Raw genomic sequence first — 25007 nt, forward strand, 5'->3', positions numbered from 1 at the left:
CACCGTACCTATTATAGTGCAACTTAAAATTTATTTAGAATTTTACAACATCAAATCAAATAATTTTTAGGTTAATTATGTAATAAATATTACATAGTCAATCATTTAAAGCTTCATAAGGTTATATGGTATATTCATATTTGCTACTTTTTTTGAGAACTATTACATATTAACTAAAACAATGTTTGTTAGGTCAATTAGTAAACTATACCAAAGATTATAGAATTATTATCTTTGATTATACAAACTATAAAGTGACCTGTCTGCTTATATGTACAAGTACATATTTGTATAAAGGATGACTTGAAGTCATGATTTAAATTAAAAAAAAAAGAAACTTCCCACTTGTTTGATTTTCAAAAAGAGTCACGACTCTTACAACAAGAAGCCTTAAGCATGTCTCAGCGAATAAGCTGTGATTAAAGACATATCAAAAACCTGACAGTGTTTTTTATTTATCAAGGTAATGAAGGTAGTCTGTCTTAGAGCTAATTACTTTATTTTTTTCACGCAGCACTTTGCACAGTTCGTGATTTTAATGATGATAAACTACTTGAAATAATTAAAAACTTGTTTACCTATGTCTAGAGAAAAAGTTTTAGTTTCAAGAACAAGTTAGTAAAATAAAATAATTACATCTACGCCACTGGTTTTCATCGATAACTTATGATCCATGTAGATATGTCAACAAACAATATAATTTTCAACAAATACAAATGGAATCAAAATTGACGTTCCTAGACGGTCTCCTTTAAGAAATATACACCAAAACATACCAAAGTCGTATGTGTTGGTTGCTGTGTGTGTGTTTGTTCAACTTTTGTGTAACTCGTGTTTTTCTTCATGTATTTGTACATTTGATTACTCTATTTGATATTTATTTTATTTCAATGCATCTAGGGTCTAATTGGATGCGACCATCAGTTTCAGCATCAGTCATGTGAGAATCACTGCACTTTTGGAAAATCTGCAAAAAACAGATAGAAAACAAAAAATATAAAAAAAAAAATTCGGATTTCCTTTTTTATCTTTTCATTAAAAAAAAAAAATTAATTGAACCATAAAAAAAAATAAAAAACGATTGGAAACAGAAATACTTTTGTCGTGTGACCGTGCACCGTCTTCTCGTCGAGTCGCATAGTCGGGTCGCCGGGCAAATATAATTACTTTATACGACCATACGGATATCCGGTGTCAAGAGCGGTTATGTTTTTCAACAGAATAACGCCGCGCAATGAGTAATAAGTTCGAAGTCAGCTACAGTGCACTTGGTATGTCTGACGATACTGGATCAACCGCCCAATCCCGGGCCAGTCGAAATGTTAACTTCCAACCCGAATCAGCTAATAATAATGTACCATCATCAAGACGAGGATCACGATTTTTCCAGCGACCACGTTCTATGTCCGCATGGAGCGACATTAGCAGGAGTAGCATGCGTCTGGATGAACGGTATGATTTATTTAAAAAAAGAAAAAAATATTTTTAATTACATTTTTACAGCCCAGGGGAAATTAACGGCGAAGGTTTTTCTACTGTTCAAAAATAAAATACTCATAAATATACGTTAAATTATAATTACTGTTTTGTGTATATGGAATGAGTTCTGTTTTGTGCATTCGCACCGTATCGCATCACATCGCACCAAAAAAGTGAAAATAAAATAATTTTATCTCGTTTCCTTGAAGATGTTTTTGTGTGTTGCTTTCTTAGTGCCTGTATCCATTTCACGAACCGTTTGTATTTGTTTACTGCCACCAGGCTTCGGTTCTTTTCTGACGTGAAAAAGCCTCTCAAGAGGATGCCTTGGAGTTAAATATGGGCGGGTAAATGGGAGAGACACAGCGACAAGAATATACCCAAAGTCAACAATGGCGCAAGCAATTTATAGTTTTTGATATTGTGCCAAAGTCCTTGAGTTAGGTCAAGAGAAGAATATTTTTTTTTTTATAATTTTTTTTTCTTACCCTAAAGATTTATATAGCCTTTTTGTATTTGAGAGCTCACGATATGGATGAAGTAAAAATAGGATCGGTCTACACGAAACGAAGAATCCATGGGATTTCATTGAATACTTAAATCAGCTTAAGGAAAAGTGAAATTATTTGGGTCACAGTTTTGTATAAGTTTGCGGAAATGACATGAACTTTGGCAATGAAGACATAGTCATTGCGTGAAATAGGATGGAAAAATCGATTTCAAGGAATATTCTTAGTAACGTTGAGGAAAGTTTTTGTTTTTTTGTCAAATTGAAGGGATTTTTTTTTGCTCGAAAGGACTTTGGTGTGTGATGTGAAAATATTTAAAGCTGATTTGGATTTAAGAGATAAAGTTTTTTGGGCAAACTTTTTCTAATCGAAATGAAAATTCCGTAAATTTTTGTTAATCTAGAAAGTCACCGGTTAAAAGTTGTAATTTACGAATCTATTTGGTTGCAGATAAATTATTTACTTTAAGTTGTGGGGACAAATTGAAAATAATAATTTAACAAATAAAATCAGAATGGAGGCTCTTTTACGAAATTTGGGAAAAAATTTAGTTTTTTTTTTAATTATGTAGGGTAAGGTGGTATAAGAGTGCGCATTTTAGACAAAATACCAAATAAAACAATAACAAAAAGAATTTAACTATTTTTTTTATATATAGTTTTTAGTTTATAATCAAAGCAACGAAAAAAAACTTAAAACTGGTAACAAAAATGTATTAATTCAAAAGTTATAAACAAAATACCACATTACGAAATTTGCGCACTCTTATACATCCTATTGTGTAAGAGTGCGCGGCTTAGTTTGTAAGAGTGCGCAGCTGCGCACAGGTGTAAGTTCGCACAAAAGTCGCAAATAAAATTGCCTATCTTTAAATAAACATAGTATTTTTCAACCCATCACTCCTTGCACGAGGAACAATCAATTTAGTCTTCGATTAATGGTTCCGAGAAAATTTCAATATTTCCTAGTTACTCTCATTCGCTTGTTTTTTGTAAAACTTTTATTTGGTTTCTTTTTGGTTGGAATTGCTTTTTCTAGCTGCTGTTTGCTGGTATATGGACAAATGCCAGTTATTTTGAAGCCTTGGATAGCATTCACTGCTCTTATAACCCGCGCACTCTTATACATCATCATGGTGCGCACTCTTACACGCTCAGACATGTAATCGAAGAATATATATATATTTCAGAATGCACTTTATGACCAGTCTTACGTGTTCCTCAAATGTTTCTTTTTGTCGACTTTTTAATGTCCCATACTTTGTTTATTGTTATTTTTTGTTGTTAAGCGGAAAATTTAATTTGTTTGGCAAGAAATATTGGAAAAAAAGTGCTAAAAAACTTAAACTTAACTAGCACCTCTGTTTACAAACATATTTGCATGAAATTTTGACAGCAGATCAAACTCATTTAGATCTTTCCAAAATAAGTGCATTCAGTCTTATATTCCCTTTCAAACCGTAGAAAATGGCCTTGCGCACTCTTATCAACCGCGCACTCTTATACCATCCTACCCTACATATGAAAAAAATTTTGCGTTTTAAACCTTTAAGATTAATAAATGAATGCTGAAAAACACAGAAAATGATTTGAAATTATATTTACACCTCAATCTCAGAAAATAATATTTTTTTAATGAATTTTGGTTTAAATAAATTTTGGCAAATGAGGAGATGTTTTCAAGTTCAGTATTTTTTTCATTGTTAGCAGTTGAATACTTACAATCTTGTTAACATTTGGGCTAATAGACCAGTGCCAATAATTTTTGAAATTAAAAAAAAAAACATTAGCAGCATATGTGTGGTGGGAAAATTTAGGATAAATGCTATATGAAAGGGGAAAAATAAAGTACCCACAAACAAATTGGGGGAAAGGGGGTAGGTGGGCGAAAAAGTGGGGTGGGTGTCAAAAATCGTGTTTTTTTACTATTTCTGTCAAAAGTAGACGTCCTATCGAAAAAAGTTAAATGCAAAAGTTGTAGATAATAAAAGTGTCTACAACTTTTACTCAAACCATTTTTTTATATAACCTCAAAAATATTGAAAAAAATGCAAAAATACGATTTTTTAAATTTTGTATTTTTATCTTTAACAAAACGAGCACTTAATGTATGGGTGGATGTTCTAGAAGGTAGTGGGTACCGCATAAGCACGAAAAAGACAGAATACCTATGCTGCCCATTTTCTGATCCACACAGGCCTATTCCTGACATTTATTTGAATGGTGTAGTGCTTCCCAAGTGTGAAAAGTTTAAATATCTGGGGTCTATGATAAATAACGAAGGTACTTGTGATGACGATATCAATCATCGCGTAAGCGTAGGGTGGATGAAGTGGCGGGAAAATTCTGCTATCTTCTGTGATCGAAAAATGCCCCCTAAGCTGAAAGGAAGGCTCTACACCGCAGTTGTGCGTCCAGCACTCACATACGGTTCACAATGTTGGACAATGTACAAAAAGTATGAGAGTAAGTTAACGGCAGCTGAGATGAAGATGCTTCGCATGACAGCAGGAGTAACAAAGGTTGATAGAATTAGAAGTACGAAGATCCGAGGAAGCCTTCATGTTAAAAATACCATCTCCCAAAAAATTGAACACGACCGACTCAGTTGGTATTGCCATGTTCAAAGGAGAGATCCTGAGAACCCCGTCAAAAAAGCAATATCATACAACGTTCCAACACGAAATAATAAGAAAGGTATGCCTAAAAACTCCTGGTACAAGCAAATGCAAAAACACCAGCATTCAGTTGGCCTCAGAAACGGAACAATACAAAACCGGGAGGCTTGCCGCCGATTTCTGAGGTCAACCCGGCGAACCCCACAGGCGGATCACTAGTGTGAAGCAGTAACGTGGGAAGGTTATGATCCCCTCGACATCGAGATCATAACAGCGCCGAGAAAAAGGAAGAAGAAGATCTTTAACAAAAATGGTTGAATTTAACAAAACTTGGTTAAAAATTACTTTGTTATTATTTCTATCTATTTAAAATGTTTTTTTGAACAAAAAATTAATTTTTGGATTTTGAAAAGTTTGGAATGCCGTTATTTAGATTAAAAGCTTTTATTTAAGATTGTGTGGAAAAACTATACTTTTGTCTAAGAAAATATTGAAAAAAGTTGAAAAAAAAAAAAACAAAAACACGATTTTTAAGATCGATTTTTGCGTAAATGATATTAATTTTGACAAATAAACCAAATTATACTTTTCTAATGGCATTTGACCTTCTCAATTTGAATCTAGCATTAGAATAGCTCTAACGTGCAAAGTTTTTGAGATATTGAATTTTGAACGTCCAAAACACTGTTTGTGATGTTTTGACATGGTAATATGTCAAAAATGCAATGTGATAGAATTTTTCTGACTTCGGATTCGATCTCAGGGCAAAAAAAAACATTAGAAAAATATACTTTGATTTCTATAAAAAAACTTTTTGACTAGTGAAATCAAATAGGGCAGAAAAAATCGAATGCCATGTTCGATTTGTCAAAAAGTTTTTTTTATAGAAATCAAAGTACATTTTTCAAATGGTTTTTTATGCGCTGAGCTCGAATCCGAAGTCAGAAAAATTCTATCAAATCACGTTTTTGAGACATTACCTAACCAAAACATCAGAAAAATAGTGTTTTGGACGTTCAAACTTCAAAAAAAAAAATTGTCTCGTTCTAATGTTAGATTCAAATTGAGAAGGCCAAAGGCCATTAGAAAAGTATAATTTGGTTTCTATAGAAAATAATTTCTCGCCAATATTACTGTCATTTACGCAAAAATCGATCTTAAAAATCGTGTTTTTGTTTTTTTTTTTCATCTTTTATCAATATTTTCTTAGACAAAAGTATAGTTTTCCCACACAATCTTAAATAAAAGCTTTTAATCTAAATAACTGCATTCCAAACTTTTCAAAAATCAAAAATGTTTTCGGTAACTTTTTTGATTGAAAAATAGGCGTTTTTTTCAAATTAAATTCGTCAAAATCCAAAAATTAATTTTTTTCTCAAAAAATATTTTATATAGATAGAAAACATAACAAAGTAACTTTTAACCAAGTTTTGTTAAATCCAAAAATCGTATTTTTGCATTTTTTTTCAATATTCTTGAGGTTAGATAAAAAAATGGTTTGAGTAAAAGTTGTAGACAATTTTATTATCTACAACTTTTGCATTTAACTTTTTTCGATAGGACTTTTGACAGAAATCGTAAAAAAACGCGATTTTTGACACCCACCCCACTTTTTCACCCACCCACCCATTTTCCCCCAATTTTTTGTTTTCAACTTTTGCCCTCTGAAAACCTGATTGCCACTGGTCTATAAATTCATTTACCCGTGATGCTTTTGCAACTAAAATATTTCTGGTGCAAACGTGATGCTTTGGTTCAAGATTCATGCTTATAAAAATAAAAAAAAAAATCAATTATTTTTTAATGAAGTAGTTTTTTGTTGGTCCCTAGGCATTAACTTGTTTACTTGCGATTAAATTTTTTGACCTATAGGATTACTATTGTCTACGAAGCAAGTCGTCTTAACCGAAAAAAAAATTTATGTAGATGTTTTTTTTTATTTTATGGCAGTGTGACAAATTTTCACTAAACTATAGTCTATAAAAAGTTTTATGGCAGAATCTCTTCTTAACTTTGTTTTCTTTGTTGGATCATAAAAATGACTATAACTTTTTGGTTTAGTAATACAATGTCCTCTTTCATCTAGAACTTGAAAAATAAAATTAAATCATGTCATATGTTAAGTTGAAAAAATACCACAGCCTTCTGTAGTATCCAACCTCTTTACCTCCTCTTTATCTACACAAAGTCCTTATATCGTTTAATAAAATTGTGAAATCATAATATTTTAATATAACTTAGCTAAAAAAGTGTATTAAAAAAAAAAAAAACAGCACAAATCGGTGTGAATATTCTTTATTATGTTGGTGCCGCCATAATTATTTAGTCTTTAGTGCAACGGTATAATTTTCTGTTTGGGTAAGCCGTCATATAAAATTCCTTAAATTCAAATTTGAAGTTCGGTTTAATTTCAAGTACTTTTTGTTTTTCTTTTAATCAAGTATTGTAAAGTGTTTCATAAATCGTTTTTTTTTTTTTTTATTGAAATACAACAAAGTTTTTTCTGTCAATTTTTGAAAACAGAAAATTTGAAATCAATTTAAATTTTGATTGAAAAAATGCTCAATTAAATTTAGTTTTGTTTTTGGTTTTTAATGGCAAAAGTGTTAATTCTTTCGTTAAGTTTGAATTTTGAAGTCGTAAAATGTTGTCTTTCTTTATATCGGTGTCCCTTTTTTTAGTGCGTGTGGCTTTTTTAGTTTTTGGAAAATAATGAAAAATCTTGGATGATAATAATAATTTCAAAGCATTGGTAAGTTTTTTTTTAAGAACTATTGATGTTTGATGATGTATGTATATAGTTTTGTAATTTTTGGTGGAAGTAGTACCCCATTTTTTCGGCTCAATTATTATTTTATCATCATAAAAAAAAGAAGATTTCTATCTTGAATTAAGTGGATTTCAGCTTAATTTAAGACGGCACACATTGGGGCCTACTATATGGGAGGGATACCCAAAAGTCCATTTCTCAAATTATAACTTTTACGTTTTTTTTTGTTTTATTTCATGAGTATATGTTCTTCCCTATCTTTTTCTAAGCTTTATATCATCAATTAAGCACAACAGCTGAAAAAGTGAAGCATCAAAGTGCAAAGTTTGATACCATTGATTTCATCCAGTTTTAGTGGTTAATCATGGATATAATTTTTTTCTTCGTATAAAGTGAAAATAAAAATAACTAAAAATTATCAGCTATGGGCCAAGGTTAGTAGAGTTCACTGAAGTGTTTGTTAAAATTATACTTTATAAAATATCAGAGATATTTGAGGCTAAAGTCGGAGGTCTTTTTTCGAGAAATTATCGATTTTCTTGGAAATGCGCAAGGTTCTTTTAAAACTATTGCCGGTTTATAATGCATAGGGGTACTCTTAATATAAAACTGAACTCAAAAGTAAAAGCCTCCTGCGCATTTCCAAGAAAATCGATAATTTCTCGAAAAAAGACCTCCGACTTTAGCCTCAAATATCCTTGATATTTTATAAAGTATAATTTTAACAAGCACTTCAGTGAACTCTACTAACCTTGGCCCATAGCTGATAATTTTTAGTTATTTTTATTTTCACTTTATACGAAGAAAAAAATTATATCCATGATTAACCACTAAAACTGGATGAAATCAATGGTATCAAACTTTGCACTTTGATGCTTCACTTTTTCAGCTGTTGTGCTTAATTGATGATATAAAGCTTAGAAATAGATAGGGAAGAACATATACTCATGAAATAAAACAAAAAAAAAAGTAAAAGTTATAATTTGAGAAATGGACTTTTGGGTATCCCTCCCATATAGTAGGCCCCAGTGTGCGGCAGTCATATTGGCAAAAAAACATACAGAAATCCGTTTAATTTTAGGTTGTTTTTTCCCTGTGTAGTTGCTTACTTTCCTTCATGTTTTCGCTAAGGACAATTCCCCATCACCATTACAACCAGGTCGTCTGCATAGGTACATTCTTTCCCCCATGTATAGCAATCATTGAAATTTCTTAATTATGGAAAAATTTAGCGGCTATTTGTACGTGTATTCGCTTATCAAAAAAACGATGCTCTATCAGATTTACTTTTTTTGTTTGTCAGCCCTTTAATTTTAATTGCATTATTTGACCTTCTTTCAAATTGTTTCAGAATTTCAATTCGCAGTTGCTTTTATTTTTCGTATCTGTGATTCAGATGGCTCAAGTTCGCTTTCCTTTTTTGTTGTTGATAATTTTACCCGCATTAAGTACTTACATCACATTTTACCATTTCTTATTTTCTTTTGACAAAATAAATATAGAAGACAATTTCAACATCCTTTTTGACAAATGTGATCTCTCCGCGTGTTTATACCAGCTTAATCCTTATACACAAAAACTCTACAGTTATACAGAATTGACATATTTGGGAAACATTTTAAAGAAAGGGAAAATTTTCTTCTCTATGCGAATATTATCATAATATATCAAGTTGAAATCCTTTCTGCAAATCCATTTTTGGTAAGCTCTTTGAGTTTTTTTTTTCTCTCTTATCGATGTGAAGAGACAAAATCCCTTTTAGATACTTAAGCTAGTCTCTAGGGTAGTGTTATTGTGTTAATGTAAACATTATATTCATATCCGTTTCGTTTATATTATACATAGGTAGGTACCTAAAACCTTCTTTTTTTTTATTATTTTCCCAAAGGTAATATAGCAAAGCGTAAAAAAGAAAAAAACCTTAAGAACATTCATAGGAATCTTTTAAAAACCTTAAAATAGTTTTACATAAAAGAATTTTTGATAAGGCCTTTTCCAAAAGGACAAAGATAAGCAAATTATCAGCAACAATCAAATTTTTACTTTCACTCTAAAAAAGGTTGGTTTAAAGACCTTTTTTTTTTATAGATTCACCGATTCCGATAAAATTTAACATGGAAGCTATCATGTCAATTAAGCATTTTGGAAGAAAAGCTATTTCAGGTAAAAATAGCATCATTAGGTTCCGTATAGTACAGCCTTTGTAATATAAAAGTTTTATAATCTTTTGAAGGATTCTGACATCCTAAAATCCAACATGTAATACATATTTCGACTCCGTAACAATTATATCATTTAAGTCAACAATAACACTGTGCAAGTTTTTTGAAAAAATTTTTTGAGACAGGTGCGCGATTGACTGTTTCGCCCTATTTCGGACCCGAGAAATCGATTGGCGTCATTAGTTTTTCGATTTATCGGTACGACTTCGAACAAAAATTTTTTTGAAAGTTTTTTCAATTATTTTGAGAATTTTCCACTGTTTTTAGTCATTTTTCAATCAAAAACAATGTTTATATTGCTAACTATTCTGCTCAAACGTTATTTGCTACCAGTAGAAAGACATTATAAACAATTTTGAACAATTTATTTGAAAATTTAGTGATTTTTTTTTTTTTTAATTAAAAAAAAATCGAAATTTTTTACATTGTTTATGTTTTTTTTCGCTGTTTTTGTTCTCTTTTGCACAAATACATTGCATGTTTTCTATTAAAAATTAATTTAACTGTTATTTTAGTGTTGGTTAAACTTCGACAGTCTATCGATAGCATCGATAACAAACAATTATCACGCCAAAACTATCGATAGTTTCGATACTTCCAAATTATTTTACCACAAGGCTACCGATATTATCGATAGTTTTTTCTTAAAGCTATCGATACAATCGACAATGGAAACTATCGATACCTACCAAACACTATGTTAATTCGTTGTTTACATTCAATGTCAAACGAAAACTTAACTTGTAGTTCAAATTGTGTTTAATTAATTTCAAAGCTATCGATAATATCGGTAGCCTTGTGGTAAAATAATTTGGAAGTATTGCAACTATCGATAGTTTTGTGAAGTATCGATGTACTCGATTTTTTTTTGTTATCGATTATATCGATAGACTGTCGAAGTTTAACCAACACTAAATTAGCAGTTAAATTAATTTTTAATGGAAAACATGCAATGTATTTGTGCAAAAGAGATCAAAAACAGCGAAAAAACGATAAACAATGTAAAAAATTTCGATTTCGAAGTCGTACCGATAAATCGAAAAACTAATGATGCCAATGGATTTCTCGGGTCCGAAATAGGGAAACAGTTATTCGCGCGCCTGTCAAGAATTTCGACTTGCACAGTGTAATCAGTTTATTTGGCTATTAAATCATTGATAACCGCTAACATTAGAAAGTTCACTTTGGTTTATGTGGAATTTTTTTTTATAGACAAACAAACTTAATGCAAATTCTTTTATTCTGAAGTATTATTATAGGATGGCTAGCAGCACTTAAGAACCAGTATTGAGCTACCCAGATTAAAAAAAAAATGATTCGGAATTCTGCAACTTAAACAAAATTAGTTTTATTTTTTAGCATATCTGTAGAGATCAAAATTTTTGAGAAAAAATTTTTTTGAGATCAAAATTTCCTTGGTAAACAATGGTACAGTAGTAGAGTTTGACATTTAACTTTGTAATGCAAATAATGCATCTAAAGTATTTACGCCAAATTTTTTCATTGTGAAAAGTTCGAATCATATCATATTTGAATTTTTAACCCTTCTTTAGAAGCATTTGCTTCAAGAGAAAGGTAATTTATAGTATGCAATGTATGAAATGTAAAAAAATTGTTCCCAATAATGGTTTATTGAAGACACGACTCATTTCGACTTTCAAAGTAGGGATTGCACTGGTATTGAGATATTTGATGAAATGCACTTTTATTCTTCTTTGATTCAAAGTGTTATGTATATCAATCTCTTTATGGATGTCATAACTTTTCATAAGAGTCAATATCAAAACAACATGCACAAAAATTGAACGAAATCAACTCTTTAAAGGCAAGCTCCCACCATTGACAGGAGCACTTGTACTTAAAACTATATTTAACAAATTAATCGATTTCTACAAAATTGACAAAATATGAAATTCTTGGAAACCATTTTTGCCAAAAATTTGCCATTAAGGCTGAAAAAATATATAGAAAAAAGTTAAAAAAAAAATATTTTTTTTTTATATTTTATTTTGATTACCTAATAAACTAAGTTTAATTTAGTACCCCACTGTCCCACTAATTTTTTAAGATTTTTCAAAAAAAGAGATTTTAATTTAAAATATCTTATTGTGAAACTTTTCAAAGTTGAAATTGACGCTTGTCCCCAGCCGAAGTGGTAGAAGTTTTTCTGTTTTTTTTTTTATAACGACACAGTTAAAAATAATTTATTAAAACCAGTGTTACATTAAAGTATGACATTCGAAACAATAATATTAAATTTACTCGAAAAAATATGTAAAAATACGGCAAAGACAGAAATTTAGAGCCAATTATTTCTCACTAGCGAGGTAACCCCGAATTAAGGCTTTTCCTACTAATAAACGTTTTTTTTTTTCTACATTGGCTTTATTCATCTGATACTCTAACTTAACCTTTTCGAACCCAAACTATGAAAATCAATATTAAAAATTTTTTTTTCAGTATTTTCGTGTCAAAAACACGACAATTAATACCATAAAGATAAAGATATTTTCCCAAATAATAAATAACAAAACCAATGTGCTACTCTCATGTTACATGTAAGTTACATACACTGTCTATGCCCACCAAAAAAATAATTTTTTATTTAATAATTTTATCTTCTAAGATAAAAAACAAAACACTTTCTGGATTTACATTTCTTATCATTTTTTTCAAAGTTATGATATATGGTCAAAAAAAACTTTCAGCAACAAAATAAAAAAAATTTGAATTTCAGTCCCTTTTTTGATAAAAAAAAATTTTAAGTATGGTATTTGACCAACTTTATGAACTAATCCAGTAACAAGACATTAATAACTTTCAATTAAGCCATCGAAACCTAAAAAAATTTTTAATGGAATATTTTTTACGAATTTTTTAATATATTATGTTACACGAGAGTAACGCTGGATTCGAAATGGTTAAGATTGAAAAATCAGTCCTAAATATAGAAGTTTTCCTCAGGCAAGGTTGTTTTTAAATTTCAATTTTTTACTTTTTTTTCCGAAAAAATCCAATTTTTAACGAAAAACAAAAAAAAAATTTTTTTTTCTTGATTTTTAAAATTCATGTAAAATATTTAAAAAAAAAAAAAATTGATAGGTATCAAAATTGTTTTAGAGAATTCATTGAAATAATTTAGTTCATGCAAAATATTGGAACCGCAAAAACCTGTAATTCGGTTCATATAGCAGGAAAATTGATTCTCCAAGACTTTTTCTTACACTCCAATACGACCATTTTTATCAAAATATTCTGCTACGAGTTTTTTATAAACTACTTAAAATTTAGATTTTTCCTAATATTTTATTTGAAATAAAACACATATCACTGGTAGACAATTCTCAGTCAGCGATAACATTACAAAAAGCTCAAATTCATTTCCAAATTACTGCTTTTTGTTTGCCTCTTTAAATGCTTAGTTTTTGTTGACATACAAAAACCCAAATGAAATATTGATGTAAGATTATCACATATTCAACTAGTTTAATACGAGGTGTTAGATTTCAAATTGCCAGAAAATGTCTCCTGCCAAATTTTCATAATGTTTTTGTTCAAAAACCATTTTATCTTACCTCACAAAAGACCACCTACAACTCGATTTTTTTGGCAATGATTCAACTGAAAAAAAAAAAACATTTACCACAAAATTTATTGACTTATGAAGCATGCATTTTTAACTGGCCTACATGAAATGCTATATTTATTTATATTAAATAATGATAGGTGATAAACAAGAATGATTTTTATCTTTCACCTTGTACTTAAAGAGGATTACAAGAAAACAAAAGATATATCAATTAGCCCCTCACATTCAATTTAAGTTAAGAGATGTTATGCTTTATCTTATTTACAAATAACCATTAATTTAAGAAAAACGTTTCCAACTTCATCCATTATTATTTTTTTCTTTTTTCTTTTTATGTTGAACATTTTCACAAGTTTGTTTCATTTATGTGTTTACCTACCAAAACATTTTTTTTTTTTTCATTTGATTTATTAGTCTTAAACTTATCTAAGTTATATTATTGTTCGTTAGACTCGTTAGATGAATATTAATTGAATAACAGTTTGCAAAGTCCATCTGGTTCAATTAAACTTGTTTTACTTTTACTTTCTTGATGGTAAAAATTAAATCAAGTGAATCGTGTCCTTGATCTTACAATTGTCCATTCATCTTTATGTTCAATTTGAACAAGGTTCAAGAAAGTCCTCCTTTCTTCATGCTTAACGAAGAATTTACTTGAAAATGTCAGTATACACTAGGAAACAGGATAATGCTAAACACTTTCATGTGCACCTACTTGCTATTCGTATCTATTATTTTGTTTTTGGCTTGGCCCTTTTACTGAGGTAAAATATTTATTCCTAAGAAAAGACAGGAATCAAAAGCGGAACGACAATAAATCAATGTCATTGTACTGGGAGAAGCAAAATATATGCTTGTTTTGGTTGAGATAGTATTCGTTGTTAGAGAACTGAAACAGGATTTGTTATATACAGTAGCGAGCAAAAAAAATGCAAACGAAAGAGGTTTAAAGAGTTTTGAAAAAGAACTAAGTTACCAAATTTGGCATATTGAAACTGTTTTATTTTCATTAAACAGAGTCAATTTGTGGAATATTTTACTCCAAAACCATTATTTGGTCAAAAGTCTACCTAAATATGCGTTTTTAGACGAGCAAAAAAATGCATATTTTTTTATTGTTTGCATTTTTTTAGCTCGCTACTGTACGTCAAATGTTTAACTAAAAAGTTTAATTTTATTTTTTGATTTCGTTTTTGGGTGGTAAATAAGATATACAAACGTACATTATACAAATCTCCACTTTGTGTAATAAATCTTTGACGTTTTAAATTACTGTATTTACGGCTTACCGCAAAACAAGATGCAATTATGAAATGTGTCAGCAATTTTTAAGGAATATTTATTACACAGGTAAATATAAAGTAAAAGCTTTTTTCAAGTTTTTGATGGTCTAATTTTTCATCCCGCCTATAAAATTCGTGATTTTTTTTCCTTGGACTTGAAATTAAAACTTAAATTTTTGATAATGTAGATTCTGTACTTGATAAAAATTTATTATGTTCACCTGATTTTAGTTTTCTTTTAAATTCTACCAATTTATTGCAAATTAAATATTCAACTGCACATAAATTTCAAATATTTTTTATGACATAAAAACCAATAAAAATTCACCTTCTCCAATCACTAGCAGCTGCTTATATGGGTTGAAATAAATTACAAAATTCCCAAAAGGCATTCGGCAAGGTATTTTCACTGCCAATGTTAAAAAAAAATGTACAAAACCATAAAATGTATCTCTCTCGACCTACATACTCGTATAGGTATTTGAATCATCTACAGAATTTCTTCAATATTCATAAACCCTTACAATATATTTTGGGATAACTATATTTCTGTTCCTAAAATTTCACATTTAAAGTATCCTCTCATAACTCACACTTAGAAAACCATCCAAATTCAAATTGAGATTGGTTGTTTTGCATTTAAAATACTTTCAAAAATTTCAAATTCATAAAATTATAAGAGTAAGATACTTAAAATCTGCTAAAAGGTTACAGAAGTGATTAGTTACATTTCAATGTATCTATCGATTTTCTAAACGCAAAGCAAAGTAGAATCATTTTGAAAAGGTAAATGAATTGAGAAATTACTCAACATAAACGTGTCTATGTTGAAATATTTTAGGCAAAAAGAGTAGTTGGACGACGAAGAGGATAAACATTTTTAGAATGATTAGGTTTTGGAAAATATCAAGTAAATATTCAACATCCTCTAGTAGGCTATTGATTATGTCGAAAAAAACAGGGCAATAAGGAACTAAGACGTTCACGGGTTTTTATTGCAGGAATCGTTCAATGGGTTATAAAAGAACATAAAACCGCGGAGTGCTATTAAATGAGAGGGTGGAAACTGAAGATAGGGGTGTAAAAGCCCCCTTTTTGGTTTTTTCAATATATCTCATAAACCGAGCAAAATTTTAGTATATTGCTCTCAAAGATTTTTGTAGAAAATTGAATTTCCTATTAGAATAATGTTTTCTAAAAATTGAAAAAAAAAATTTCCATACCAAAATAGTCGAAACAATCATAAAAAAAATATCAAAAAAATCGATTTTTTGAGTTTTTTTGCTTTTTTAGTTGTACATTTTTTTTGGGTTGAGATAGACATAAACATTGCTCCAAAGAAAAAAAGAAGATTAAATTTCCTTCAAAACCCTGTACTCACTAAATTTTTTCATTGAAAATTAACCGAAGTATGGCCATTTTAATCTATCTTTTTTTCGCATTTTTAGTTTTACTCAAGTAAAACAGAAACATTTTAGGGGAAAGTACGATAACTTAAGCACCAAAAACTGATAATGAGATTTTGTAGAGGGGTTAAATACAATCATTGTTTACTATGGGAGGGGGGATCTATGTCCCCCCGTTTTGGCGGGAGGGGCAATTTTCTAAAAAAAATACTTAAAATAAAAAAAAATTATTAAAAAACAACGGCAACACTCACAGTTTTGATTGATACTTTTTTCAAAAGCTAGAATTATAAACTTAATATTAATTTTAAAATGAAGTTATTTTAATCAATTGTTTTTGAAATAAACGAGTGATTCCAATAATGAAAGTATTTTGTCTATTTTTCAATATTCTCAAAAACTAAAGGGCATAGGAACATTATGATTTTCATGATTTGATAAGAAATCAATTAAGGCAGTTTACTTTGTCGATCAATTTCGTATTGAAGTCCACAGTCTTTATGAAAATTGTACTCAATGTGCTTTTTAAACTTTTTTTTCACAAGTTTTGACTTTGAAAACGGGTATTTCAAAAACAATTGATTAAAATAACTTCATTTTAAAATAAAATGTTTCTGTTTTACTTGAGTAAAACTAAAAATGCGAAAAAAAGATAGATTAAAATGGCCATACTTCGGTTAATTTTCAATGAAAAAATTTAGTGAGTACAGGGTTTTGAAGGAAATTTAATCTTCTTTTTTTCTTTGGAGCAATGTTTATGTCTATCTCAACCCAAAAAAAATGTACAACTAAAAAAGCAAAAAAACTCAAAAAATCGATTTTTTTGATATTTTTTTTATGATTGTTTTGACTATTTTGGTATGGAAATTTTTTTTTTCAATTTTTAGAAAACATTATTCTAATAGGAAATTCAATTCTCTACAAAAAGTTTTGAGAGCAATATACTAAAATTTTGCTCGGTTTACGAGATATATTGAAAAAACCAAAAAGGGGGCTTTTACACCCCTATCTTCAGTTTCCACCCTCTCATTTAATAGCACTCCGCGGTTTTATGTTCTTTTATAACCCATTGAACGATTCCTGCAATAAAAACCCGTGAACGTCTTAGTTCCTTTCTAAATGACATAATCAATAGCCTATAGAGACAAATTCATGTTTCGTGTTGAGAATGAATAAACAAAAATTTAATAGCATTTTCATGTAGGATGATAAATATGTACTTGTACCTGCACTGTAAAAAACAACATTTCAAAAATACTATTTTTCAATTTCAAAAAAAAAAAAAAATTAATTTTCGGCTTGTTCTAATAGTAACGACTGCTTTGACTTGTTCAAAGAATACAGAAATATATAAGTGCTTTCAGAAAATAGAACAAATTTGGGTTGTGTGGAATAGAAGGGTAATGTGGACAATGCAATAATTTTTAAAGGAAAATTGTAAAAAAATATTATTTTTACTAAACGTAAGTTCTCGAACGGAGATGGGCAAAACTATTTATTTTACGTACTTAAAAACCGTTGATTTTGCGATGTATAATTTTTTATGTAGGATAATTATTTAAATATTGACAATTTAAAATGTTAAAAATTGTGTAATGTAGAAAATTGATGCTGAGTGGAAGCATTGTTTTTTTTTTGTATTAATTGGTATTCTGCTTTGTACATGCCTTCGTAATTTTCTTTATTTTTCGAATTTTGGTTTTTGTTAAGTTCAGGTGTGAAAATTGTTTTTAAAAAATACACTCGGGCGTATACGTTACATTTTATAATGATTTTAACTTAACTTAGGAAATTAAAAAAAAAATCATTGATACAAAAATTTCAAAGTTAATAGTCTAAAAATAAAGCCAAAATTTCTCTCAGGTGTGCTCAAATCAAATTGTGCATTTTGTATAAAACTTTTTTTTTGTCATTTTGATAAAAAAAATCCTAACCATAAATTGAAGAAGTTATTTGCCCTTTAAAATAGGAAATCTTAACACAATCATGTAAATAACACTTTTACATATTTTTTTTTTTTGGAATTAAAGTTTAATTAATAGCTACACCGTTTAAAAGAAATAAAAAACTTTTTAAATCAGCCTTCAATTCTCAATTTTCTGTGCAAATTTTTGAATTTATGCGAGAAACGTAATATTTTGATTATAAAACTTAAAATTTGGCTTAAAAATTATATTGGAGACTATAAGGTAAAGCATTTCGCACTCCAATCTAAGTATTAAGTAGGTACAGTTGTTTCTTGTTAAAAATTTGGTAGGTATTTCATTTTAAATATGTCACAAATATGTGATTTTAAATGATTTAAACAAAGCGAATTGAAAACTATTCATGATAACATATTTTAAAAACATTAAAAAATTGCGATTTTTTTCGATGTCTGTTTACAATTGAGGAGCGTTTTTTCAAAACTCAACAAACGCATTTTTTGCGAAAATGAGTTATTGGTATCGAAATTTTTGGCACGACCAGGCGCACAAGATGACAAAATAAAAATGTTAAAAAAGTGAACAGTTTTAATTTAAAAAAATATTTAAAATCGAGCGTTTTTTCAAAACTCAACAAAATTACTGGAGGTTTTTGCAAAACTCAAAAAAATTATTGAAGGTTTTTCCAAAACTCAACAAAATGGCTCGTTTTTGCAAAACTCCACAAAGTTTGCCTGTGGTTGGAAAGCAATTATTATTATATGGGCATGAAATGGGCATCCCAAGAGAGCGACGAGGAGGAAACAGGGCTAAACCCGTTGATTCTGAAATAACAACTGCTGTTAGAACTCACATTTCATCTTTCTACTGCCGCGAAAGTCATTATTCAAGAAAAAAATTATTCAACTTGCAAAAAGAATTGTCTGGCATCTCTTTCATTGCTTTTTTTGGAATAAATTAAGGACAACTTTTTGTTTTGTTTCATTAAAAATTTTGAATAGTTTTTTTTTCAATTGCTTAATGAGTTCTGAAATTAAAATACGTAAAAATTAATCATGTTTATCGGCCACATTTTTAAAAATTTCTTTCTCTTCATAAATTCCTTCTTTGGAATAGTAAAATTTTTAAAGAAAAAGAATATACAAAAATTGGTCCAACTTTTAGTGAGTTTTGCTTTTAACAACACAAATAACGATTGTGGGGAAGCACGGGGTTGGGGGGGGGGGGGGGGGGAAGGGATTTGTCATTATTAGCCATTTTTTTTATTCATCAAGTCTTTCGAGAGGATCATATTGTCTTTGCATAACATTCATTTTAACATTGGAATAGAGCTTTCTTGATGCCTTGAACTGTAACAATGGTGACGCGACATACCTAATATTCTATTCTTGTCATCTATTTTTCAAAAGCACTTACAAACAGACATACGTATTTAATGTTTGATATTCTTTCTGTTTCAAGTTCCTAAATGTATGCACAGTGCCGGATTAACCATGTCATGGGCCCCTAGGCACAGTAATTTTTGGGCCCTTTTCCGATGGTTTTTCAATATCATAAGCTCTTTTTAAGTTAAAATAGAAATTTGTGTAGGTAACTTACTAAAGACTAATCGGCTATAATCTGTGTCCTATCATGTCATTTTATAAACGTAAACTAAAAGTTTTGTAATAACTATAATAAATATTGCAGCGATATTTCAACATTAAAGCAACTTGATGCTTCACAGATAACTTCGATTAACGATAAGTTATTAGAAAATATTAATATGATGATTTTTCACGAGTCGGTTTTAGCCACATGATATGTCTCACGGCTAAAGTAGTATGGGGATTATCACTTTAGTCGCGTGCGGCTTACCTTCACACGACTCGACTGACGCCGAACAGCTTCGCCGCACGGCGAAAATCGACTCGTGATAAGTCGGCATTACGGTTTCATTATAAAACTGGAGAGAGAAATCATGCCAAAAAGTTTTAATTTTGATTCTATTATTATAGCCCAGGCAAATTAGTCAAAATATGGGCATGAAATCAGATTTTTTCACGTTACAATATTTTTTTCATGCGAAACACAGGTTGTCCTTATCATAAAAGTTAATTTGTTTGGATGATAGGAGGTCGGGAGCAGCCGCCATCTTGGAAGAGAGATTGGTATCGTTTTTATTGAATAGCTACATTGTTGTTCAAATAAACAAAAAATGACATAGGTAAGATTTATTAACAATAAAGTTATCTAAAAAATGATATACAAACCAATTCCGTGATTTGATTAAATCTAATATCAATTTGAGTAACTTCTCTGCGTGCACAATCTCACATTTTCTGACGTATCTGATTGCAACATGAAGATCTTGAATGGCACCACCTCGTTACTAAACTGTGGTTCGATGTCGTTGGAATTATATTCGAATACACAAGTAATATTAATATTTTTTTTTTTTTAAGAAGAGATTTACAGTTTAAATATTAAGGTTGGAGCACATGTGAAGAAGTATTTTTTTTTAATTTGTTTTATGAATATGATGAATTTTGATTTTGTAAAAAGAACTTTTTTATTAAAACGTGATATATTTTGAGCTGACTGTATTCCCATTTTCTGGGTTGATTTTTCCGTTTTCCCTAATCAAAAATCCCGAAAAAAAATCCCTCAATCTGGCATCGCTGGGTTGGGCCCTACAGGATGGGATGGGAGTCATAATTCATTATAAACACATGCATACATACATATATACAATAGCCCTGTTATATTGAAGGTGGTAGTTTACTCGTGAGTAGAAATCTAGTTCAACAACTACACATTCCTATCTCCGCGAGTAGAAGATTGTGTTATTTATAGTAGGTACTAGATCTACTCATGACTAACCACCTCCAATGGAACGGGGCTAATGTTTTTATGATTTGCAAAAGTTTTTTTATTCTTCTTTTTTTTTTTGTTGTTCTTTTTTCTTATTTTTTCAAATACAATGTAATGCTGTTTTTTATTGAAGATACTTTTCCAAGAAATTTTGTTTGTTCGTTGTCAGGGTGAGGGGCCCCTAGCTGAAGTGGGGCCCCTAGGCAGCTGCCTAGTTTGCCTTGAGGCTAATCCGGCACTGTGTATGCAAAATACTCTAATTCAAAAAAGGCATCAGACCCTTCTATCTACTTATACGTAGGCTCCAATAGAGATGGTATGATAGCATTTTGATATTCTTTTATCTTAAAAATAGCATATAATCATATTCACATGGTTTATTCAAATTTTTTTTTTTATTTTTCCAAATAGTCCTAAGTAAAATCGTTATCCTTAAAAATGCTTCTATCCACTTTTCGAAATTTTCAAAATATTCTTTTACGCTTGACTGAATTCATCTTTAACATTTTACCTTAAATGGCTCTGTTCTCTATTTATCCTTTTATTTAAGTTGAACAACCCACTTTATCAAGTTATCTGCCACTTCAATGGCTTTGTTGAAGACTTTGCCATATTAAACGTTTGGGAAATTTATTTTTGCATTTTATTTATTTTTTTTTTTTCTTATCATCAAATAGAGTCGAATAGTTTCTTAGTTTATTGGTTAGGATAGACATTTGTTTTTTTTTTTTTTTTTGCTGTCTTCATGTTTTTATTTAACAAGAGACGAAAAATACATTTTCACGAATATTTTGTTACAAAAACGTTTGTTTTTTTTTCTTTTTTATTTTTACGATGAGCACATGACTGGAAAAAAAAACAAAGTAAAAGAGTAGCAAATGGAGGATAATCGATGTAGGACGTAGACGTATTCGGGATATACATTTCCCACTTAGCAATGGATTGAACAAAAATAAAAGTCATGTCATTCCCTGAAAGCCCTGTGGAAATATTGGAAATGGATTTCGTTTCAAATTTATTGTATGAAAGTTTTTTTGTTTTTGTTTTTTTTTTTTGCTATAGCACTCATATAATAAAGAAGTATGATAGTTTGAGCTATTTCTCTCTTGTTTTGTTATAGAACATTTTATTTTGCAATACGATTTGCGGTTGGAAACATGTCAAAGTTGGAGAATTTAGTGAGCATTACTTTTACTGTATTGTTTGTAGTATATTCGAATAAAAAAGTTGAGTAAGAAATAGTGTTGTGAGCCAAGGAATAAGCATTGAGCAAATATGTGTCACAATCATAGAGAGATAGCAAAGAACTCTAAGCAATTGCAAAAAGAATTTTTTTTGTAGAAAATAGAGAAATAAAACTACGGCAGAAACTGCAGACTACTTTTTTTGTGCGATAATCATTTTTCAACATTTTTTCTTGTGTTACAGAATATTTTACAATCCAGCCATGAATAGACTTGAAAACATTTTCACGCGGACACTTTGTGTCGGAATCAAAAAAAGTTTATCTCAGTACTTGTAGCTAATTAAATGCATATTTGTTGTGAAAACCAAAAATTTGCGGCTCGCATGGTTTTTGTGTTACCTATTGAATTTTCCGCCAAAATAAGTTTGAATTTAGCGGAAAAAATCTGATATCATTAAAAACAATTTTTAGCTTTTCTTAGCTTTTTAAATGCTTTTTAATTCAACAAATTTTTTTTTTTTACATAGCTAGGTATAAACTTGGTTTTTTTTACATGTATGTATCCAAAGTGTTTTTTTTTTTAAAGTGAAAACTTCTTTAGTATCGATCGTAGTGATTTGAAACAAGATGAAACGAAAACGCAACACGAAAATTCAACTTGTTATAGCTTTTTTGTTTTAATAGATAGATGAATGACATTTGTACTGTAGATAGTTAATTAAATAAACTATAATTGAACAAAATTTCAAATAATTTTCTATTCAATACTCTGAGATAACGGTAAAAAGATGGTATTTTTCTAAACTCGTTATATCTTTTGATCTAGAGCACATAAACATTTTATTTGACTTTAATATGCATGCTGATAATACAAGCTTTCATTTGTTATATCACACATAACGGTGAGTACTCTACAAGTTACACACGCTTAAATCGAAAAACTTGAAAAATACCTCAAAACACCTGTGTAGATCTGTTGTCGATGACCAGCCACCAGTGTAGGAAGTACCGTAATCTCAGTTTGAAATTTCGTCATGGTTGGCTCTAAAAAATTCTTACTTTACTTGTAGGCATCGTAGAATTATTATTGATGCGTCATATAAAAGTTGAAATAATTAGCTTTCAGATGACATAAAATTTATTATAGAATGTCATTAAAAAAAAAGGATTTAAATGGTGTTAGAAGAAAAAAAAAATATTTTTTTTGGCTTTTTTCATGAAAAATGATTGTTTTGAATAAATTTTATTTTATACTTTTTTCGCAAATTTAAGTAGGTACCTATGACCTTATTCTTTAGTAAAATTTGTAAGCTTTTTGATGGTGTAATTTTTTTTAAAGAAAAATTATTTTTTAAGGTTTCACTTCTACCACTTGTGAATTGCACACCTGATTTTTTTTTTTTAATCTCCTAAAATAAGATTGAAGTTAGCAGACAACGATAAGAAAATTAGTATTTTTTTGATGTCAGAATTTGTAGCTGTTACTTATTTGTTGAGCAAAATTTAACTCTGCAGCTCAACCCTGTCATTTTGTATTTTAATTTCAATTCAAAAATGCACTTACGGTTTGCTCAGGCTAGTCGAGACATATTGAAAAATAACTTTTTTAATTTTTTTCCAGTAATTGTAGCTTTAGAAAAAAAATTTTTTTACGCAAAACCCAATTTTGTAGCTACAACGCTTTTAAAAATTAAATATTTTTATTTTAGCTTTTAAAAAAAAAAAAAAAAACACGATATTTAAACTTTTTTTGCAGACAAAAAAATGCAGAAATTTGAAATAACTTAGAATCAGATGAAACGCTAAAACCTCGATTAGTTTTCTTGTTATTCAAGATTCCGCTAAAATAAGATGGTCAACATTTTCAAAAAACTTTTTAAATATTTTTCTTTTCTCAAAATTGTAGCTTTGCGAATTAAAAACATGTCAGTTGTCAAAGCCAATTTTTTTCTATGACCTCAAATCGATACCCTTATATTTTTTTAGCATTCCCATAATAAACCAAACTTTTTACGCCATTGTTAATTCTTTTTGGATCCTGGCGAAGGCTTCTGTAAGTTTTTCTATTTTATGCATTTGAAACAATGTGAACCCACATTATCAAAGCACACACGTAAATCGTTACCTGTTTTTCATTTGTGAGATGACATTAGCAATAACAGTCCTTTTACCCTAGGACATTTTGTGTTTTATTTCAATGAGTTTTTTCCTTTCATGACTTGTTCTTCTTCCTTCCCATACTTTCTGTGGAGATAACTGAGGTGTCACAGTTCTTAGATCCAATGGATTAAATATTCGTTTAAGTACACCTTTGGGCTATACAACATACGAATGTTCTGTGTAAAGATATGTGGATTAAATCCTTTGTCAGCAAGAAACTGGTTGTTAGGTATAATACGAAAGGTCTTAAAGCTTGTCGGCCTTACCTTTATCGCAATCATGTGAATTACTTTTTCTTACCACATCGGAAAAAAAATAATCATACCTGGCAGGTAAATGTGCAATAGCTTAATTCGTGTAGAATGTTTATTCTGGTGTAATTGTAATTCAGTATCCTCAAATTTTGCGGTGAATTTCTGTTTCAGAAATTCCTTTGGTTCGATATTATCATCTATTGTGTATGCGTTACGTCATAAATTGCGGCTTAACTAACTGTTTGCTTAAAATCTGATGCTTACATCCTCAAAATTTAAAAAGGAAAACACAGATCTTCAATTAATACTTAAACAGCAAGAAGCGAATTCACGAGACTTGCAACTAGCTTTTATGAATCTTTATCGGTTTTTGTGTATTTAAGTGAGAAATTGATTTATACGTTACGTTCCAATGCCATAGTGTTTCAAGAATTCCTTTCGTGCTTTGTTTCATCAGAGATGAAATTAGTAGATAGTAGTGCAAATAAAAAGGGGGAAGGAATAAGGCATTTCTTATCCTTTGAAAAAAATTTCAAACAAAGGAAGTGGTAGTCATTTATTCCAACCTTTGTTTCTATGAAGACTATAGCGTGTGATTAAAAAAAGTCTACTGCCACTGCCACAATAAATCAAAAAACGTTGTTCATTTATTTCAGAGCATTTCAACAGGTTAAATAGCTTTTCATCGTGGCGTGCATTTTTTTTTTGTAAGTGAGTTGTTCAACATGTTTTGTTAGAATTCAACAAAAGCTTA

General features: G+C 29.7%; 2 protein-coding genes and 1 long non-coding RNA gene across 3 annotated transcripts in view; 2 read left to right on the forward strand and 1 right to left on the reverse strand.

The window, feature by feature from the left end:
• The window catches only part of LOC129919640 (potassium channel subfamily T member 2), a 485782-nt gene that overhangs the window by 64786 nt on the left and 395989 nt on the right, over positions 1–25007 (forward strand). Inside the window, exon 2 of the mRNA XM_056000636.1 lies at positions 901–1452. Within this exon, the coding sequence (XP_055856611.1) occupies positions 1235–1452 (218 nt within the window). The 5' untranslated portion in view covers positions 901–1234. The remainder of the gene's footprint in view (positions 1–900; positions 1453–25007) is intronic.
• LOC129919626 (uncharacterized) overlaps positions 2815–25007 on the reverse strand; it is an 88749-nt gene continuing 66556 nt past the window's right edge. Inside the window, exon 2 of the mRNA XM_056000585.1 lies at positions 2815–3502. Coding sequence (XP_055856560.1) covers positions 3488–3502 — 15 coding nt within the window. The 3' untranslated portion in view covers positions 2815–3487. The remainder of the gene's footprint in view (positions 3503–25007) is intronic.
• The window catches only part of LOC129919828 (uncharacterized), a 50462-nt gene continuing 32578 nt past the window's right edge, over positions 7124–25007 (forward strand). The window contains exons 1-2 of the long non-coding RNA XR_008773120.1: positions 7124–7222; positions 7287–7357. This is a non-coding gene — a long non-coding RNA (uncharacterized LOC129919828). The remainder of the gene's footprint in view (positions 7223–7286; positions 7358–25007) is intronic.

This window comes from Episyrphus balteatus, chromosome 1 (assembly GCF_945859705.1).
Source record: "Episyrphus balteatus chromosome 1, idEpiBalt1.1, whole genome shotgun sequence".
Taxonomy (NCBI): Eukaryota; Metazoa; Arthropoda; class Insecta; order Diptera; family Syrphidae; genus Episyrphus; species Episyrphus balteatus.